The sequence below is a fragment of the Rhinolophus ferrumequinum genome, chromosome 14 (assembly GCF_004115265.2).
Source record: "Rhinolophus ferrumequinum isolate MPI-CBG mRhiFer1 chromosome 14, mRhiFer1_v1.p, whole genome shotgun sequence".
NCBI classification, from domain to species: Eukaryota; Metazoa; Chordata; class Mammalia; order Chiroptera; family Rhinolophidae; genus Rhinolophus; species Rhinolophus ferrumequinum.
In genome coordinates, this window is record NC_046297.1 from 13,532,021 (window position 1) to 13,553,027 (window position 21,007).

General features: G+C 37.1%; 1 protein-coding gene across 1 annotated transcript in view; it reads left to right on the top strand.

Annotated features, from left to right (window-relative positions):
• PPP1R42 (protein phosphatase 1 regulatory subunit 42) overlaps positions 1-20,479 on the top strand; it is a 42,187-nt gene extending 21,708 nt beyond the window's left edge. Inside the window, exons 7-10 of the mRNA XM_033126517.1 lie at positions 3,816-3,933; positions 7,306-7,437; positions 13,414-13,573; positions 20,156-20,479. Coding sequence (XP_032982408.1) covers positions 3,816-3,933; positions 7,306-7,437; positions 13,414-13,573; positions 20,156-20,231 — 486 coding nt within the window. The 3' untranslated portion in view covers positions 20,232-20,479. The remainder of the gene's footprint in view (positions 1-3,815; positions 3,934-7,305; positions 7,438-13,413; positions 13,574-20,155) is intronic.
• The last annotated feature ends 528 nt before the right edge of the window (positions 20,480-21,007 follow it).

The window sequence follows — 21,007 nt, forward strand, 5'->3', positions numbered from 1 at the left end:
AGAGAACCAATTAATTTAGGAAAGGAGGTGGGACTCTCTTTTTTGAGAAAAATGGGAAAGATGAATGGAAGAGGGAATGAGAGAGCTAAGGCAAATAACTGAGAAAACTCTGGGCAGATGACCCGATTCTCCCCAATTAAACTGGGGGCAAAGTCAACTCTTGAGGAGGAGGAGAAAGAATGCAATACTCTCCATAGTTGAAAAACTTTAACTCACAGGGCTCTCATTTAAATGACATTTACTTTTGGTTAACATTTCTTTGCGGTTTTTTTTCTGTAACTCCTTTAAATAGGTATGTATTGATGTATTAAAATATTAAACACTTTAATGACCATTTACAATAAAACTTTCGCATTTCTCCAAGTAGCTTGATGAGCCATGAACTTCAACAGAGCCAACCTCCTATAGCCTGCTGACACTACTAAGTCAGATAAATATCATGGTTGCAAACGTGCATTTAAAAAAAGAACATTAAAAAAATCTATACCTACAGTTTTTATGTCTGCAAAGTTTGCTAAATCAATAAAATGATCTGAAAAGTTCATCTCACAGTCAGATATATTAGTGATTTGCTTCATTGGTTTTCTGATGACCATTTATCATGAGGTAAAGCATCTTCAGAATAAATGGTGGAAATCAAAAATTTGACGTGCTTGCCTCTTATATAACCTAAATATTTGATTTATAAGACGCAAACGAACAAATCACCATGGTCTGTCATGCTCTTCCAGTTTCTAATTTATTCAACCTCTGCTCAATATTGATCCTGACAAGGAGAGTAACCCAAAGATAAATTTATTCACTCCACAGTTTAGTCAGGAACAAGCCAAAAATTATAGATTTTTCCCAGGCAGATGATGACAGGCAGTCAGGGGGATGACAAATGGCTGTCTTTAGATTCAGTTAGGACAGTTGGGCCAGACGTTTCCGATAAAGATTGGAGCGTGCTGGTCAAACACAGGTTCATCAGTGGCCATCATTAATTGTGGAGGGAAGACTGCCAGGGAGCTTAGCACCAGCCCTGCACGGGAAACAGAATTGGCTTCTCAGGATTGTGCAGCGCTCCTCTGAGTGATAGCATGACATGATCATTTATCACACAGAGACTATCCAGAAAAGTGTCTGCTCCCTTTAGTAACTTATTGAAGGGCAGGAAAGTGAAAGCAGTTTATTAAAGACAGGAAGGCAATGAACAACCAGAGCGTATCCAAAGGGTAATCATATTTCAGTACAGGATTAGTTTAGTCTTAAATAAACATGCACTGGAGGGAGTATGTCGAGGGTCATTTATCAAGTGAGGAACAATTAACAAAACTCTCCAGGACTCTCTATCTCTGTACATTTAAAGTTCTCTTATTGTTCTTATTACTTAACTTAAAAATGATGGGCATTGTATTCAACGCTGCACAAAAATGCAATGCACAATTCCTTCCTTACAGGTTTTCAGACCAAGAAATACAGCTGAAACTCTCACATAAAATAGGATAATTATGGCTGTATCAAACACTGTGGAGAGAGCATAATACCGTGCACAGGACTGAAGGGTGAAGTTATAACTTTTAAAGAGAGCTTTCTTTTTTCTTTTAATTTTGTATTAAATTTATTGCGGTGACATTTGTTAGTAAAATTATACAGGCTTCAAGTGTACAATTCTGTAATACATCATCTATATATTGCACTGTGTGTTCACCACCCAGAGTCAGTTCTCCTTCCATCACCATATATTTGATCCCCTTTACCCTCTTCTACCCCAACTCCCCCTTCCCCTCTGGTAACCCCTAAACTCTTTTCTGTGTCTATGAGTATTATAAGTCAACTACATGTAAGTGGTCAGAAGCTTATTCGTCCTTAAACAATTTTTGTTCTGTGTTGACCAAAATTAAGAGAAAGAAAATTAGCTGAGGGGTGGGAGGACAGGCAAAGAGGCAGAGAACTAACATATGTATTATTACCTGCTTCGTCCCACGCATTTATATGTCACGGCAACTACTCCTAATTATCCCACTTTATACATAAGGACACAGGCGTGCCTAAAGTCAAACAGTAGCAGCAGTGCCAGGAAGTTTGGCATTGCCTGCATTTTTAAAAGCCATTCCTATTTTTTACATAAGTTATTTATTTGGATAGCTCAGAATCTAGCACAGATCTTAGTCCATGATTCAAGAAGTTTTTGTTGAATAATGAAGTAAGCAGCACTGGAAATACTTTTACCACTTTATGTAGGAAGATGTTGGTCTCAGAAAATTTAAGGGACTTGCCAGGTACTCTGTAGTAGGTCTTAGACACCCAGCTTTCCTTGTAATTATTCCCCCAAAACAGCATTTTTTCATGTAGATACAGGTGCATTCTGCATATTCCAAATTTGTTACCTCCATGATATGACAGAGTGTTGGGATTTTTAATATGTGGAAGGGAACTACCATCAAAGCTTCATAGTAAAAAAAAAAAAAAAAAAAAAAAAAAAGATTTTCCTAAAATCTAAAGAATAAATGCAATCTTATTATAAGAAATTTTTCCAAAAATGGACCAATGAAGTATCTAAGCAACAATAAACACGGATCAAGCAAAAAATAAGATGGGAGGTACAAATAGTTAGGTTAAATAGATATAGAAGGCTGAATGGTACCAAGCTTTGTAGGTGAGGAAATCATAAAGGGAATAAAAATACCAGGCAATGTATTGTTGATTACTGTCAGCTTTGCAGTTAAGAACATGTATGAATTAACCTATAATTTGTATCTCCTAATTTTCCCTTATGCCCTATGGTAATGTGTGTCTCGGCCTGAGGAAAACAAATGAAAGACTCATAGGTGCTTGTCTGCTGCTATCTGGAATTTTCATTAATTCTGTAATCCTCCCACCCTCCATATTCTAAATAGCAACCCCCCTAGATGTGTACAAGATCACACGTATGGCAGTGCTCTGAAAACCAGGAAGCTCTCCACACAATTAATTATTTTCAACATTTATTATTATTAGCAGCAAAACATTTGCTTTAAAATAGTGTTTTTGCCCTATTGAAGGTTAGTTTTCCTCTCTTTCTTTTTTTGCCTATGGCCATTGAATTTTTAAAAATCAGTTGAAGGCTGTAGAGTAGAAAACAGTTTTTGCATTGGTTGTTTTGAGTAATTCATTACAAATGAGACTTACTGATTTTTAAAATTAAAAACAGAACTTTGGGGAATATATAAGAAATACTCCAAGTATTATTTCACTTCCACTAAACAGTAGCTAAAATAAAATATACATATTTTAAAAATGAGGAAGGGAAGAGAGCAAGGAAAGGAATGACAAAAAGGCAAGGCACTGGAAACAGAGATGGTGACATTGGATGGAAAAAGAAACCCAAATAGGGAGAGAAAAAGGAGGTGAAGAGGGCAAATTGAAGGAGCTGGTTGGTTTTTAAGGCTATGAATCTGTTTTCTCACATTCCTGCAATGCCGATGGCCTACTTACTCACTACTCCTTAACTGCCTTCATCTGGAAACTTCCATAAGCTCCACTAAGAATAGGGGCATCTTCTGCAGCTTGGGCAAAACCGCTGGGGCAAGCTGCAGGTTGGGTCCATTTGACGGAGTGTGACCGAGAACAGGTCTGTGGCTCCCAACTCAGGACCACCCTTTTTGCCTTCTCTTTAGCCTCCTCTAGTATTAGTATAGACCATTTTATCTGGAAAAAAGACTTAACGTTACGCTTTCTAAGTACCTGGCACTTAGCTAAGACACCATGAAAAGCAGTCATTACCCTTAACTGAATGAAAGAAATACTGATAATTGTGAAATATTTGTATCTTGCTTTTTCTTCTGTAATTACAGGATTTGGAGTTTTTACTGAACAAGTTGATGAAGCTGTGGAAAATGGATCTGAATGGAAATCCTGTTTGTCTCAAACCAAAATACAGAGACAGACTGATACTGGTGTCCAAATCACTGGGTACACATTTATATTATATTAATATTTTCTTAGCGAAAGAGACCTGGTTCACTTTTTACTTAATGTATCAGCAAGCCTTCAGAAATATAAATATGACCTCTGAATCTACAAAAATGGTCGACGTTAAATTTGATATTTTGAATAAGAGCAAAAGTTACAATTGAGAAGTAAAACATGAAAAATATCTGATTTACAAAAATAATTAATCAAGGCCCCAGACACCTTTTCTTTACAAAAGAAAATGTGGCAGTTCCCAACAAACGTGGTTTGTGATAAATGTGTAGAACTCAACTCACCTTCTGCCAAATTTCCACTGGCACAAATCCTTGAAAGATCCTGACTCTTTGGCTCTTGGATCTGCAGATAAAATTATCAAGGTTTTCATTGCTTGACACTTGCTAAATGGTACCCTAAGAACATATGGGAGTTTCTTTCATTTGAAAATGGAGCAGGGTGGGGAGTCCTTTAGAGACCCTTACAAATAGTAACATTCCTGAGTACGCACTATATTGGGGGAGATGGACCAAAGCTCTACAACAGAGACCCAATGATACAGCATCAGGAGACCAGCACTGCCCTTTCACAAAGGAGACCTGTGAGCCGGTTTCCTGTATCAGAACTTCTGTGACATGCTGAACTTGGTGTAAAAACTAACATATCACAAAACCATTTCACAGCTCATGGCCATAGTAAACCTTGATTAATCATAATGCTAGTGCAGGGGGGGAAGGGATCGACAGAGGGCATATCAGAAAAATCCAAGACGATTTTTCAAAATACGTATGCGAGGGTCATACCTTGCCCACCTTTTACCCCCACCAGCCAATGGTTGGGAACAGAGAATATGCAGGGAGAATAGTCATGCATAGTTTTTAAAAGCTCTACAGATGATTCTGCTATGCAGCACCCCCAACTCTCCACCTCCTCTCCTCTCTGCCCACCACAACAATCTTATTAGTCCACTTTCCTTAGGAAGCAGAGTAAACACAATTAATGTTTGATAATTAAGAATCTTCCAGTGTTCATGGAACCATTTGTGATGCTACAGTACCATATGCAATGCTGTAAAAGATATGGAGATAAGTGTACTGCTTTAAAAATAAAGAGGATTTACTCAAAGTTTTTAAAAAACAACTCTTTTCTATGACATATTTTATGATTGTAAAATTAATACGTATTTCTTCTACAAAATGCAGAAAATGCAGAAAAGAAAATAACATTCATAATCTTGCCATAAATCTGCTGTTAACACTTTAATATACATCCTTTCAGTGTTTTTTTCTATGCCTATATACACGTATAACAAACTCTCTTTGATTTTTAGCTTGTCTTATTTTCATTTCCTTTTTCCTAAATGCAAAACCAAACAACACAAAGTTAACTGAAAGCCTGGTTTGGTGTGTCCCAGTAAAAAGAACTATGGGGAGCCATTTTCTGTTTTGTAAGTAACCCACTTCTTACCAAATAGGATGACAATATACACACTTGGTTTATTTAGTATGAGTGGAAGCAAATTTTGTGTTGAGAGCAACTCATTAAAAAAAATCTCACAGATCTTGTGTCCATTGCTTGGCTTCTCCTCCTGAACCATCTCCACACATAATAACCTCAAATAACATCACTTGCTAAAAGTGAGACAGAATACAGATTTACTGAGGCCTAGTCTCCTAGTCATTTCTCAGCTTTGTCTGGAACATGATAAAAAGGAAATGGGATTATGGTAAAAGACCTGGATTTTTCACTCCTTATCCTTATAATAGATGTTTTTAAAAAATATGTATTGATTTACACATATGACATCCAAAATATACTAACAAATTATACAATTATTAATAGAAACAGATCTGGAAAGACATCAATAAATACAAGTGGTTTGGAAAACTGAACACAAAAGAGTGACTTTTAATGTAAAGTTGTAAGTACTGTAAGATGTGTGATGATAAAACATTTAGCCAATTTCTTACATTATAATTTGGAGAACGCTGTTATTCAGTTAAAATAAGTACATGAGGCAAGATATGGAAACAATTAAAATTCTAGTGTTTATGGTTCTAATTTATATTTCTAGTTTCATCACTTGATTTTGTACTTTGGGTATAACAATGTTATGGATCATATTTAAGTGGTAATGTTAATACTTTCAGTAGTACAATTAATATTTCATCAGGACATTGTCATTTTTCCCTGTAATAATACAATCTAAAAATTTTTACTACATTCTTTCTGCATTCTGGGATCAGGTGGAAGACATTATATGGCTGATGAGGGAAAATAGATTTAACTTTAAAAATACTATATAGTAAATTTTGCTAGAAAAGATAAGTCTTTATATTAAATTAAGGCCACCTATATTCACGTAATTAAAAAAGGTAATATAAAATGTCCTATTATTTTACAGTATATCCATACAGTAGAATGCTATCAGCCATTAAAAACTGTGTTTAAAGAAAGACATGGTAAAAAGCTCACAATATTGAAAAGTAGGACATAATGCTGTATAAATAGAGAATTCCAATTTTATATAACACACATCATATATATATATAAAAAAGGAATTCTAGGAAACATGTTATCAGTGGTTTTTAGTGATTATTTCTGGTTGTGAAATACAGGCAACGTTAATTTTTTTTCTTTTCCCATTTTTCTTTTGTATTTAACAAATATCTTAAAACATACAAAAATTATTTGTGTAATTAAGATGCTCAATTTTCAAAACTTTTTTAAAGGAACACAATGTAAAGATAGCTGAAATCTCACTTCATAGAACCAAGAGGCCAGCTATGTGGATTGTTCCTATTATAGCCTTGGTCCCAGGATATAATAAGCATTATTAATATATATGCTTTTAAAATACCATGTTACATATATAAAACTTCTTATTCGCTTTAAGATAAAATATATTTTGCTTTTTCCCAACAATAACCATAGTGTTATTTAAAGAAATAGGCAATAATTTTTGTTGAGTAAGACAACATTTTTGTTTTTAAAAATAACCGTATAATGTACATATGACCCTGAAAGGGTGACCATACATTGAATTGTTTACAGTGATTATCTTTGTCAGCAACGGGAAGGAGAGGTATGGATATAGTAATACAGAGCATTTTTATGTCTTTTTCCATCCTGTTTCAGTTGCTTATATAATAAACACGTATTCTTTTTGAAGTCAGAAAAATAAAAAGTAAAAATAAATAAAAGCTAAACAAAAATACAAAAGTTTTGTAAATAAGGTATTTTAAAAAGACATGTATTTCAGCCTACAGTATAACTTAAGTTCATGTGCCCTAAACCAAAAGACTATATATTTTACCTATATATTGATATATATTTACCTACTTATTGTATTTTTTTAACATATATATTTTTCTTTAGAATTTCTTGATGGAAAAGAAATTAAACATACGGAAAGACAATTCCTAATAAATTGGAAAGCATCCAAAGATGCCAAGAAAATCAGCAAGAAAAGGAACAGTAAGAAAGAGGATGCAAGTAACTCATATATAAGTAAGTAAGCTGTCGTTAGTAAGTAAGCTGTCATTCCATAGTTGACCACTTCTACTAGCAAAGGGAATCTTCTACTCAACAACAACAAAAATTGGGAGAAATAAGGAAGATTTGTTTAGATTTTTTGTGTAAGGTATTTGGGTTTTTTTAAACTTATTTGTGATTCCTAGGAAATTTAAGCTGTAATGTTTATATTTGATAATTGTAGCCATTATCAGCAAAAGCTGTGTTTGGTTCTTATTGAGTATGACTGTGTCAGCTATGTAAACAGAGAGCATTGGGGGTGTGGAAAATGTATAATTTTAAATCTGGCAAAAGTGCATGGTATTAATTATGTATCGTATTTTGCCGTGTATTATGCGCTCCCGTATGTAATGCGCACCCATGTTTTTGGCCCAAACTTTCAGGGAAACAATCTTTCGTTTTTATATTTTTCAAATTTTTATTTGTTTACATTTAGGTACTTGGTTTTTGTATCACAAAGGAATTTTAGCATTTATTTTTTAACATATTATGGTACAAGAAATTTTATGTAACAAATAATTACAAAACACAAGAATAGATACAAGGTACAAGAAATTTTATGTATCGCTAACAAATTTATGATATTTACGCATCATAGAAGGCTGAGAACTCTTCGTGGTTGCAAGTTCGTCATTGAGTTTAAGAAAACCAATTATCGTATTCCAGGGTATTATTTTGCATACGGATATCGTTATTGATTTCTAGAGTTACACTCTTAACTCATAAGCATAAATAAAATAATTAAAAACATTTATATAGTACGGAATTAGTACTACCGATGTATAATGCGCACCCTTATTTTTACCTCATAAATTTGAGCAAAAATGTGCACATTATACACGGCAAAACACAGTAAATGGTGAAACAACAATCAGCTATGTAAATTGTGAAACCTAAGTCACCAATATATTTGTTTAGCAACAGTTTACAAATCACATTTTTCCTCCAGGTAGAAAATAATAATGTAACACAACGACATCTGTGGCCTACACTCTGTGGCCTGTCCCCTTTCTTATGTACACACCCCAACAGTTGCATATTTTGATTACAATATGAGTAAGGTTGTGTTGCAAAGGACATGCCAACCTCCTTTGCCTATGTAATGCCACTAAATGTATCTCAGCGTAATGGGTAACAATTATCTTTATCATATTGGGTAGCATCCTAGAATTACTCCATAGATTGTGCAGGTCACAACATTGGAATGAGCGCTTCCTCCATTCCACCTGTTTGAAGGCCAATGGTCTTCCTGTTTCATAGCTAACAGAGGGTGTGGGACATAGAAAGGGGTTAGGCTACAAGAACAGGGACAGGGAAAGTGTAACAGTACAGTGAGGCTTCAGGCATGGACACACAGCATATCCTTTGTCTCTCGCGCAAGGAGGTCGAGGCGAGGAGAAGTAGAGGTGGGGAGGCATAGAACTCTGATGATTTTGCCATCTCATGTCCACTGAATATGAACTGTGGGAAATCATTTTGAAGAATGGGACTTTCTGAGCTGACAGTATACCCAGGAATGATGAAACTGTGTTGGCAATGTGAATTTCTCTGAAAGATCTGAAACTTATAATACAGACAGGAGGCATTTCTCCTTCTCTGGTTATCCCTGGCTGGCTGTGAAGGGTAGAAGTAGACCCAGAGTAAGGATTAGAATATTTTACACATTTTCAGTATTACATCAAAGATACCAAAGTACCTTATTAATATTGAGGTACTCAAAAGAATTCAACACTAGCCCTCATCCAAAATTTGAGCCTATTCTACAATAACGTTTCCTTCATCTTAATAGATTTCACAAGTTCTTCCAAATTCAGAGACAATTCAATGAATTAATTTTTAAGTTCTCAGGTAAAATTCAACAAAATAATATAATGTATCTTAAAGTTTACAATTTTTAAAAATTACACTGTCATTTAATTTTCTCAATAAAATCCTTCTTAATCTCTTTATAATCTAGTGTGCCCCCCCCAACTAATTAATAAAAGTAATCCTTAAAGCCACATAGATACACTAACGACTATCTGAAAAGGAAATTAGGAAAACAATTCCACTTACAATAGCACCAAAAGAAGAATGAAATACTTAGGGAAAAACTTAAGTAAGGAGATAAAAGAATGGTATACTGAAAACCTGAAATATTGATGAAAGAAATTAAGACACAAACAAATAGGAAGACATCCTGTGTTCAAGGACTGGAAGATTTAATATCATTAAAATTCTGTAACACCCAGAGTCATCTATAGATTCAGTGCAATCCCTATCAAAATTCCAATGACATTTTTCACAGAAATAGACAAAACAATTCTAAAATTCATGTGGAACCACAAAAAATATCCAAATTGACCTTGAAAAAGAAAAACAAAGCTGGAGGCATCACACTTCCCGATTTCAAAATACATTGTAAAGCTACAGGAATCAAAACAGGATGGTACTGGCATGAGACAGACATACAGACCTATGGAACAGAACTGACAGCTCAAAAGTAAATCCACAAAGAAACGGCCCACTGATCTTTAACAAGGGTGCCCACAATACACAATGAGGAAAGAATAGTCTCTTTAACAAATGTTGTGAAAACTGGATGTCCACGTGCAAAAGAATGAAACTGGACCCTTATTTTATACCATACAAAAAATTAACTCAAAGTAGATTAAAATATGACCCAAAACTGTAAAACTCCTACAGGGAAAAACTTACAGGCAAAACCTGACATTAGTCTTGGCAATGATTTCATGGATATGACACCAAAAGCACAGACCACAAAAAACAAAAATCAACAAGTGGGACAAATTAAACACCTTCGGCACAGCAAAGGAAACAGTGAAAAAGCAATCTACAGAATGGGAGAAAATATTTGCAAACCATATATCTGATATGGGGTTAAGCTCCAAAAGAAAAATGGAACTCCTACAACTCAATAGCTAAAAAACTCATAACCCGACTTTAAAAACGGGCTAGGGACTTGAACAGACGTAACTCCAAAGAGACCTACAAATGGCCAACAGGTATATTACAAATGCTCACTGTCACTTGTCAACAGGGAAATGCAAATCCAAACCATGATGAGTTATCACCTCACACCTGTCAGGACGGCTGTTATCAAAAAAAACAAAAGACAAATGTTGGTGAGGACGTGGAGAACTTGGAAGCTTTGTTGCACACTGTTGGTGGGAATGCAAAATGGTGCAGCCACTCTGCAAAGCAGCATGGCAGTGCCTCAAAATGTAAAAATAGAACTATCATATGATCCAACAGTCCCACTTCTGGGTATTTATTTGAAAGAATTTAAATCAGGATCTTAGAGCGATATTAGCACCCCTATGTTCCCTGCAGCTCTAGTCACAATAGCCGAGATGTGGAAACAACCTGAATGTCCACTGACAGACGCCTGGTGCATACACACAACGGGATACTATTCAGCCTTACAAAAGGATATCCAGCAATAAGTGACCACATGGACGAACCTTGAGGACATTGTGCTACGTGAAATTAGCCACTCATTCACAGAAAGACAAATACTGAATGATTCCATTTATATGAGGCATCTAAAACAGTCCAATTCATAGAATCAACGAGTGGCATGGTAGTTGCTAGAGGCTGCAGGGGGGGGGGACATAGGGGCTTACTACCCAGCAGGTATAAAGTTTCAGTCAAGCAAGATGAAACTTCTAGAGATCCGCTGTACAAAATTGTACCTACAGTCAACAGCAATGTATTACACTTAAAATGTTGTTAACAGGGTGGATCTCATATTACGTGTTCTCACCACAATTTTCTTACAAGACATACAGGATGTTTGCAGTTCAGAAGCATCGTTTCATTCCCTGTTGTCACTGCTATTGTAATAATCATTAATAATTTCAAATGGATAGCACTCTAGTCTAGGAGGCAAAGAATAATGGGCAAAGGAAGAAAAGAGAGCTATTTTCACTGTGCCACACATTTCAGATATTCATACACATTAGTGCATTTAAATCCTTATGACCTATGGGGGCAGATAATCATTATATCCATTTTACAGATGAGAACGCTGAGTTTTAGAAACATGAAATGACTTATCCAACATCACAAAGATGGCAAGTGCCACAGTGATTAATACAAGTTACCTAACTTCACAAAACCCCTTTGGTTCCTGCTGACCACTCCAGGCTTGCGTGGCTGAGCTGGGCTTGGATGGGGACAAAAACGTCTGCTGTCCTTAGAAATCCACTTCAGTTTGATGGACATTTAGGGAAATCTGCAGGTGTTTAAACGTGAGACATGTAAACAAATAATTTTTTTTTTAAGATTGTTTTTTATTGGGGAAGGGGAACAGGACTTTATTGGGGAACAGTGTGTACTTCCAGGACTTTTTTCCAAGTCAAGTTGTTGTCCTTTCAATCTTAGTTGTGGATGGTGCCGTTCAGCTTCCAGTTTTTGTCCTTTCAGTCTTAGTTGTGGAGGGCGCAACTCAGCTCCAGGTCCAGTTGCCGTTGCTAGTTGCAGGGGGCGCAGCCCACCATCCCTTGCGGGACTCTAGGAGTTGAACTGGCAGCCTTGTGGTTGAGAGCCCACTAGCCCATGTGGGAATCGAACCGGCAGCCTTTGGAGTTAGGAGCATGGAGCTCTAACCCCCTGAGCCACCGGGCCAGCCCTAAACAAACAATTTTTTACAAATAAAAAAGAAACTAGGGAGATAATGGGATAATAGGTTGTGAAAGAACTTTGACATTTTAAAAGTATTCAAATAGATTATATGATTTCCTATATTGAAAAATAGACCCTAAGGTCAATTAAGATAAAACTGAAATTGAAAGCAGACAAGCTGCAATAGAAAATTCTCCTGAGTTTTTCTCAGGAGTACTTATTCTCCCTTGGCCACTGTAGAGATCCTTCTCTCTAGCCTCCCACACGTTTGCCATCCTATCCAAACAAATGACAGTTCTTAACCCTGTCAGGCTTAAAAACAGTGACATCCCTGGATACGTGTATATCACACACAATAACTCTACCTTTAGGTATGTGGCCAATAGCTTACACCATGGTCTTTATGCAAAGGTTCTGTCACTACTGCTCAAGAGAAATGGAAAGCATGAATTAAAGTCTAGAAAATACATGTTTTCAAAATCTATACTATACCTTCAGATCTTTAGAAGAGCTAAAATGAATCTTTTAAAGACGCCTCTGTACAACCAAATACATTGTAAGTGAACAGGAATTCTTAGGAAGACAGTAAGTTTTGTACTTCCTGACCATTTACGTAGTTTTGATACCCTTGTAAGTGTGGAGTTCTGTATTAGAGATAGATGGTAAGACCACAGGGACTCTGGCCTCAGACTTCATTATTTTACAATAAAAATCTTGTCATAAATATAGACACATAACAAAACTGAAAACAAAACCACTTTAACATCCAAAATATATGCATATCTCTCAGCATTTACTTTTGTAGGGTTTTGATGGAAACATTCATGTATTCAGTTAACAAACACTTAGTGAGCACCTTGGACTCTGCTAGACACTGGGAATTAGCAGTGATAAGGCAGCCCCCACTTAAAAGGAAATCACTGCTGGAAATGGAGGAGGATCAGTAATGACAGGGGATCTTAAGTGCAGAGAGAAAGGCAAGAACTATGGGAGCGACTGATCTACTCCGTAAAGGTAAACGCTCTGAAAAAAGAAACTTAGAACAGCAAAATGTAAGGGATGTTAATATTTATAGTAACTTTCGTGTACCCATTTTGTCTGTGAGATTTGACTATAAACTTTCCTGTGTAGGTTTCTATGTATGAAAGTCTATGATATTTTATCTCGGATATTACTTTTTTATTGGTTTTACCATGGATCCAATTAACTTATTTAATTCCATTTCATAAGATATAATTTTATATACTCTAATGCTGTTATATGTTATGTTCACAATTTAGTTATTAGTTTCAAAGCAGAATGCTTTTAATTCTTTGTATGCTACAGGTAACTTTGAAACAATGCATCACATAGTTCCTGTTTATTACCCACAGGTGGGTAAGCCAAAATTAGTTTTTTTCTCTGCTGTACAGACATACCTTGCAAATGGAAATGCACCTCCAGAAAGCTCTCATGAAGATAACCCTAATATTAGGGAAGAGACCAGGTAAGTTCTTCCAAATATTTATGATTTATATTCTGGGGAGGATGGGACACCCTCACTGTCAGTCAACAGCACAGAGGAAGACAGGCCCTTCATCTGTCCCTCCTCATTCTCTGTTCTCGATTCTTCTTGGCTAAACAGTAAGGGGGCGGGGGGAAAGAAAGAAAAGCTCATTGTTGGTCTAGCAGAACCGTGACAAAGTTGAGGTGGAAGGATTGGTCAAGAAGAGCTGGGCGTCACAAACTACGTACACCCCTGAAGTCGGGCAGGTGACCCAGGAAGTCCCAGAGGCAGCAGGTAGCAATGTGGGAATGAGCAGGGATCAAACCAAAGGAGCCTGAGGCCCAGCTGATGATGGGTGGTCCACTGGCGAGTGGATGGCCCGGATGGGCATCTGGTGGCAGAAAGGGGGGAGGCCCGACATGTGGGCTCCTTTCACCACAGCAGCATACCAAAGGCTCTTAATCTGGTGTCGCTGAAGGAGACATTAGAAGTTCATTAAACTCTCAAAGGGGTTTATGGTCCAACAGATACTTCAAGAATCACTGCTCTCAACTTGAGTATGTACATAATTTAGCTCCAGGCGAATCAGCTATAAGTCTCCTGAGGAGAAGAAAGTTACTTTTGGGGTTTTTAAAGATGATATTGCTTCAATGTAAAGAGAAGTCATAACAGAAAATAACTTCATTTATTCATAAATCTAATGGGCATCTGCTATATGCTGAGCAGTACTGAATATAAAAACTCAAATGAGATAGTCCTGATCTCAAAGATCTTCCTACAAGTTGGTCAGAGAGTCAAATGTGATATAATTAATATATAGTGTGATAAACACTATGGGCATTATAAACCAGATCCTAATACAGCCTATAAATTATTCATTCAACTTTTTTTTCATTGATAAGCGAAAAATGATTGCTCTGTTGATCTTTCCAAGAGTAGTTATTTCAATACAATGAAGGGCAACCGCATATTTCAATGAGAAATAGTCAGTGGACATGCTTTGGAAGAGATTTCCTTTTTCCAGAACTGTCTGCTGAAGGTCAGGTGGGTTTGTCATGAGACCCTCTTTGCAGGGTGTACTCAGGCGATGGTGACTTAGCATTCCTTAATAGAGCCACCCAAAGAAGAGCCATGAACTACAGGTCGCACTGTCCTACCCCCATTCTCTGAAGACTGGCTTAGGTTTGTCAGGACGGAGGCTTAAGGGGGAGAGAGTCCTGGGGGTCAGAAAATGCTTCACTTGGGGAGAGGAGAACAGGTATGGAAGGGGACCTAGTTTGGGTCTTGTCTCCTCTCCATTAACAAAAACAAACAAACAAACAACAACAACAAAAAGCCTGGAAGCTGTGTGAAAATTTCCTTTACTGCTTCCGTAGTATGTTCATTGTAACTACCATCAAAACCTTAGCCGGTGTGTTTGTAGCACCCCAGCAGTTTCTTAAGGATTTATACAACTGGTGTCAATTCCGCCACAGTGTTCATGAGCTTTGTTTTTTGCCAAGCATTTTTAAAGGTCTCGCTGGTATATCATCGAGGTGGAAAAGAAAACAATAAAAATGGACATGGCGTCAGAAAACGATGTTGGTAAATTCTATACCAGGTCTTATAGTAAAATAAGACCCGGTCTTATATTATAGTGTATTAGATAATACCCAGTCTTACATTATAGTAAAATAAGACCGGGTCTTATATTAATTTTTGCTCCAAAAGATGCATTAGGACTGATTGTCTGGCTAGGTCTTATTTTCGGGGAAACACAGTATTCTCTAGCCCCAAGCAAAGCTCTAATCCCTGGGACTACACTGATGAAACAGCCAATAAATCACTGTATCCATACAGAGCTAAATGCATTTTTAACTGCTCTGTACTGCAAAGACAGGCTACCCTAAAAGAAGCCAGCAGAACAGAGGGGTTCCTGTGAAAAGAACGCAAAGAATGTCCTGCTTCCACCACGGTCAGAAAAGTTGATTATGTTCAATCCCGAGTCTTCAGTTTTATAATGTGGGAAAAAAAATAATTACATAAATATTTCATTTTAAGTATTTTATTTCCTTAGGTACCATTTTTACTGAGGGCATGCCAAAATAGCATTTTGTTATCACGAAAGACTCGTCTTATTAAATGGGAATATCCGTGCTAACCTATCTTTAATAAAAGGTGACCCAATGTACGGTGGGATTTCATTAAGTTCTTTTTTTTTTTTAAAGATTTTATTGGGGAAGGGGAACAGGACTTTATTGGGGAACAGTGTGTACTTCCAGGACTTTTTCCAAGTCAAGTTGTTGTCCTTTCAGTCTTAGTTGTGGAGGGTGCCGTTTAGCTTCAAGTTGTTGTCCTTTCAGTCTTAGTTGTGTCGAGCGCAGCTCAGCTCCAGGCCCAGTTGCCGTTGCTAGTTGCAGGGGGCGCAGCCCACCATCCCTTGCGGGACTCGAGGAATTGAACTGGCAACCTTGTGGTTGAGAGCCCACTGGCCCATGTGGGAATCGAACCCGCAGCCTTTCGGAGTTAGGAGCATGGAGCTCCAACCACCTGAGCCACCTGGCCGGCCACTCATTAAGCTCTTGATACAGATGTTGAGTAGATGCCTGTTGCTAACATGTTCCTCATTTAGTGCAAAGCTGAGAGATACTGAGAATAAAGCTAGAAGGTCAGTAAAGCGTTAACAAAATACCCAGCCCAAACACAAAGAAGAGATGTTTTTCAGTTTCTAAAAAGTTGAGTGAAGCAACAACTTCTGTTAATTACTTTAAGGGGGAGAACTAGCCGGCCTCAGCCAACGCGTGGCCCCCAGTCTACGTTTAATACTCAAGGTGGGGAGCCTGCTCAGCGGTGGAAAGGCGCTTCGAGTGCTTCTCCCCCATGCTCCCAGTATGTGCCCCCCTCTCTTTCAGGCTCCACACACTGGGAGCTGTGCCTGTATCCTGGTGGAACACAATGAAGCAACATCTGTCCAATGACAGGGAAATGTTTTCTGCCTCCTGTATAAATGCGTGCAGTCTGTGCTCGTGTATATTTACACAAGCCTTCATTCCCTACAGGGAGGAAAAAGGCAGACTCGTTGACGTTGTTTTTGACCCTCAAACTGAACTTGATACTATCAATGTACACTTTAATTAAAGATTAGTTCAAAACTATTTTTTATTTAAAGGCTGATGCTGAACAAATGCATTCACTGTTCAATTAAAAGTAATATATGGTATTAAACAAAAAATGTACACATTATTGCCTCTTTCTGTGTTTGTCACAGTAAATACTTCTGACAGATGTTTCCTCTCTTTTCAAACATGCTAGGAGGTGCTTGAGCCTTAGTAATTTTAAAATAGACATTAAATGCATTTATATATTGTAAATAAGATCCACTGAAAATACTGTACAGCACTGTACAATGAAAAAACCAAATTGTTGTTTGGTTATTTCACTATCTTTCAAGCCCAAGGAATGTCAATCGAGTCAATTCATCTCTTTTGTTAATGCAAAAATAATAACCTTCTAGCTGGGTTAGAATGGCCTTAGTTTCAGATAACTTTAAGGAATGTGAATCTCTGGGACCCATAATTCATAGGAAATGTTCATGTATGTTATTTAGCTGTTTATAAAATTCCTACTGTCTTCAGTTAGAATATGGAAGCATTGATTTCTTTGAGTTAAAAAGTGAACTTGACAACCAGTAAAAATAACTTGCTTTCACCACTGTTAAGGCTGTGTTTGAACAGTTGCAACAACAGATCTCCTATGTGCTTCAAGAAGAACTTTTAAAACTTAGAAAATATTTTTTAGTCACAAAACTCTAGGATGATCTTATATAATCTTATTCGCAAAGCTCTAAATGCCTTTAATTTTGTTGTGTTGAACCTAACCTCAGTCTGATTAATTTTATAGGCAAAATAAACTTATGTATCAATAATGTAGGTATAATGTTAAGATTTTGAAATGCAGTTCTCAAAGAACTCTTTTGAAATTAGGACCCCCTCCCTCCCTGAAAAAAAAGCAATTGTGTAAGCAACAAAGTTTTTAAAACAGTCTAAGGTAGCTTTTGTGACTTCTAGTCTCAACTCTGTCAATGGCTTACTCTGGGAACAAGAGTTATTATGTAACATCTAATTTATAGGAATTATATTAGTTATTTTCCATTCCAAAATGTCTATTTTGAAAGCTGAATCTTCATTACTCAAACAAATTAAAACAAAACAAAACAAAAAAACAGTAGAACCTTTTGAGATGAGAATCCTACCAGCCTTATTTTATAGATGGGAAATGAGCAGTGGAGATGGCCCATAGGGACCCGTAGTCACACGACTGCCGTGAGGCACAGCTGGGATTTGAATCCAGGTCACTGACTCCAAAAGCCGAGTTCTCAACTGCTCCGCAAGGAGGTCTCAAAAATGTCCTCAGGTACAGACAGGTAAAGGAAGTGAGGGAAGCAGGTGAGAATATGATTGGGGGAATTGGAGAGCACATGTCCAACTAAAGGCAGGTACAGCTACTGGGCTCCCAAACAATGCAGTCAGGCAGATGTGCTGAGCTTGAGAAATCACACTAGCTGGCAAGCAAGATATCCAGATTGTGAAATTATCTGATTTTAGAATATTGGATCATTTTTTGCTTTAAAAATATCTATTAAAATAGATAAGAAAAAATCCTGTAATACTAACAAAGATATGGAGCAACTCCCAGGCACGACTGGTGGGAGTTCAAAAATGTTAGGTTGGTACAAAAGTAACTGCGGTTTAAAAGGTTAAAAATAATTGCAAAAACCGCAATTACTTTTGAACCTAGTAGTACAGCTACTTTGGAAAATAGTTTGACCTCTTCTTATAAAGTTAAACATAGACTTACCACATCTAGAGTTCCTTTCCTTAGTATTTTCCAAAGTGAAATGAACCTATACCCAAACCAAAAATCTGTACCCAAATGTTTATAGTGGCTTATTCATAATCACCAAAAAATGGAAACAACCCAAAGGTCTCTGGACTGGGGAATGGATGAACTGTATGCAGTATGTCCATACAATGGAATATTACTCAGCATTAAAAAGGAATGAACTAGTGATACACGAAACGACATGGATAGACCTCAAAAGCATTATTCAAGTGATAGAAGCCAGACTTAAAAGGCTCAATATTGTATGAATCTATGATGTTCTGGCAAAGGCAAAACTACAGAGACAGAAAACAGATCAGTAGTTGCCAAAGTCTTAGGGGGTGATTGCAAAGGGTCAGCACAAAGGAATTGGGAATGGGGGTGATGAAATGTTGCTTATCTTTATTGTGGTAGTGGTTACATGACTGTATATGTTTATCAAATCTTGGTGAACAATAGTCTCAAAAGAGTGAATTTAACTATGTAAATTATATTTTAAACAATGAGTGAAATAGTTGCAGGGTGAAAAAAAGCACCAATTATATAAAACGTATGTATGAGATATATATATTTCAAAGCACTATATTTTCTTCACTGTATGTGTGATCAATTTACATTATAGCGTTCAGATGACAAATTATTTGACCTACTTAGAAAAAAGACAAGTATAATTTTAAGACCTACACCACACTCTGAAATAAAATTTATAGCACTCTAAAGCCATGTACTTTCTGAAAGACTAGACAAGAACTCCAAAGAATGATATACTATAGAAATAGTATTTGCACTGTTAATAGGAATCAAGTTAAAGTATATAAAGTATGCCCTTTGTTGAGATAATAGACATAAAAAAATGTTTTGCAGATAATAAAGAACTCTACAAATATTAAATATAGTAGTATGGTAAAAAGCACAAGCGTTAGGGTCAATCTGCCTGGCTTACAACCCGTCTGCCTCTTACTGTGTGACCCTCGGACAAGTTACTCAATCCCTCTGAGCTTCATTTTCTCAACTATAAAATGTAAAATTTTTTTGTAAAGACTAACTGGAAGATAAAGTACTTGTAAAGCACTTAGCACATATAAAGAGTTAAATAAGGTTATCCGTCATTAATTTATGTAATGTTGAAAATTTGAAGATTTTCATCTATTTTGAAGCCAGCACATGCTGGCTTCTTGCAGGAATTCAGACTAATCTAGAATCATTAGAGAATTCAGTCAGGCTGCTTGGAGAGGCAACAGATAGCACAAGTTCGCAGTGGTTGGACTTGTTACATCAGTCCTTTTTTCCTGACCTGTTGGGAAACACAGCTGGTCACCAGCCAGCCACTGTTACTAGCAGTGAAGAGCCCCAGCTGTGCCCCCACCTCTGGTAGTAACAGCAGATTCTAGCAGGCGAGGCTAAGGTGAGGGTGTGAGATGTCAAAGATGCAAAATTTAAGGCTCTCTACACACCTAATTTGCCTCACCCTAGTCCTGGCCCACTTTCCTTCCAATATTCCTATTTCCACACCTCTCCCAACTCATAGATTTTCCTATTCTTCCCTGTCCCAGAGGGAGGAATCTTTATGTTTCTGCTCCCATTAAAGTTTGAGAAGATTCACACAGTTTGGTGACTAATCATTAGCCTGGTTATTGTGTCCTAGATACTGCTTGCTACCTGTTTTGGATAACTTGCATTCTTTAAATAATTTAACGCTGTGTGTTTTCTTTTCTCTATTAGTACAGGAATCTCTTTGAAGGAATCTGACAGCTTAGTGACAAAAAAACGAAGTACTCACACCTCACCTTCTCCATAACCGAAAAGTAAAAGAACATTTGTAAAACGAGTCAATTCAGCCTTAAGTGATGTGAAACATCTGATTTTTTTTTAATCTTTATAGAACGAGGCGACATCATCTTTTGTGATTTGTAGCTTTATGGTACCTCTTTATATGAGAAAAACCTTTAAGTTCTTGTTTGATTTGCTTCTTTATGGAATCTGAAACATTGCTTTCCAATTGCTTTAATCCTCACTACATGTAATTTACTGGGGAAATGAAGATGTGCTTTCTCATGCATCGAAACAAAGTAATCTTTTCTTGAAGCAATAGTGTTTTGGTGTGCTTCTTTCTAAAGTGTAAATCTAATTAAAGTGATTGGATAGAAATTGACATGAAAGCCTGCGAAGATTCTGATTCACTCTAATATACAAAACTGTGAAACGGCATATTCAAATACAAATGCCACCATTACTATGTACTACTTGGTCGTTCCAATTTTAAAATCTGTTGTAAAGTATGAAATGATGTCCCCCACACAAGAGCAGGTTCGTGAATGATAATGTAAATCTGACAGTCTTGACCCCAAACATTTTGAGAAGTCCTGCTCTTCGAACTGTAGCCAGCGTTTCAAGGATATACTAATTAGTTGCTAGAAAATCTTGTGCGTCCCCTCAGACTTCGCCTTTGAAGGCGAGGGGTCCAAGACACGCGGAAGCCACGGAGGGCTGGGGGCGCCGCGGGCCCAGCGCTCCCCGGGCGGGCTCTGAACCCCCTCATGGCGCAGCGCCGCCGTCCGAAAAGAGCCCTGGCTA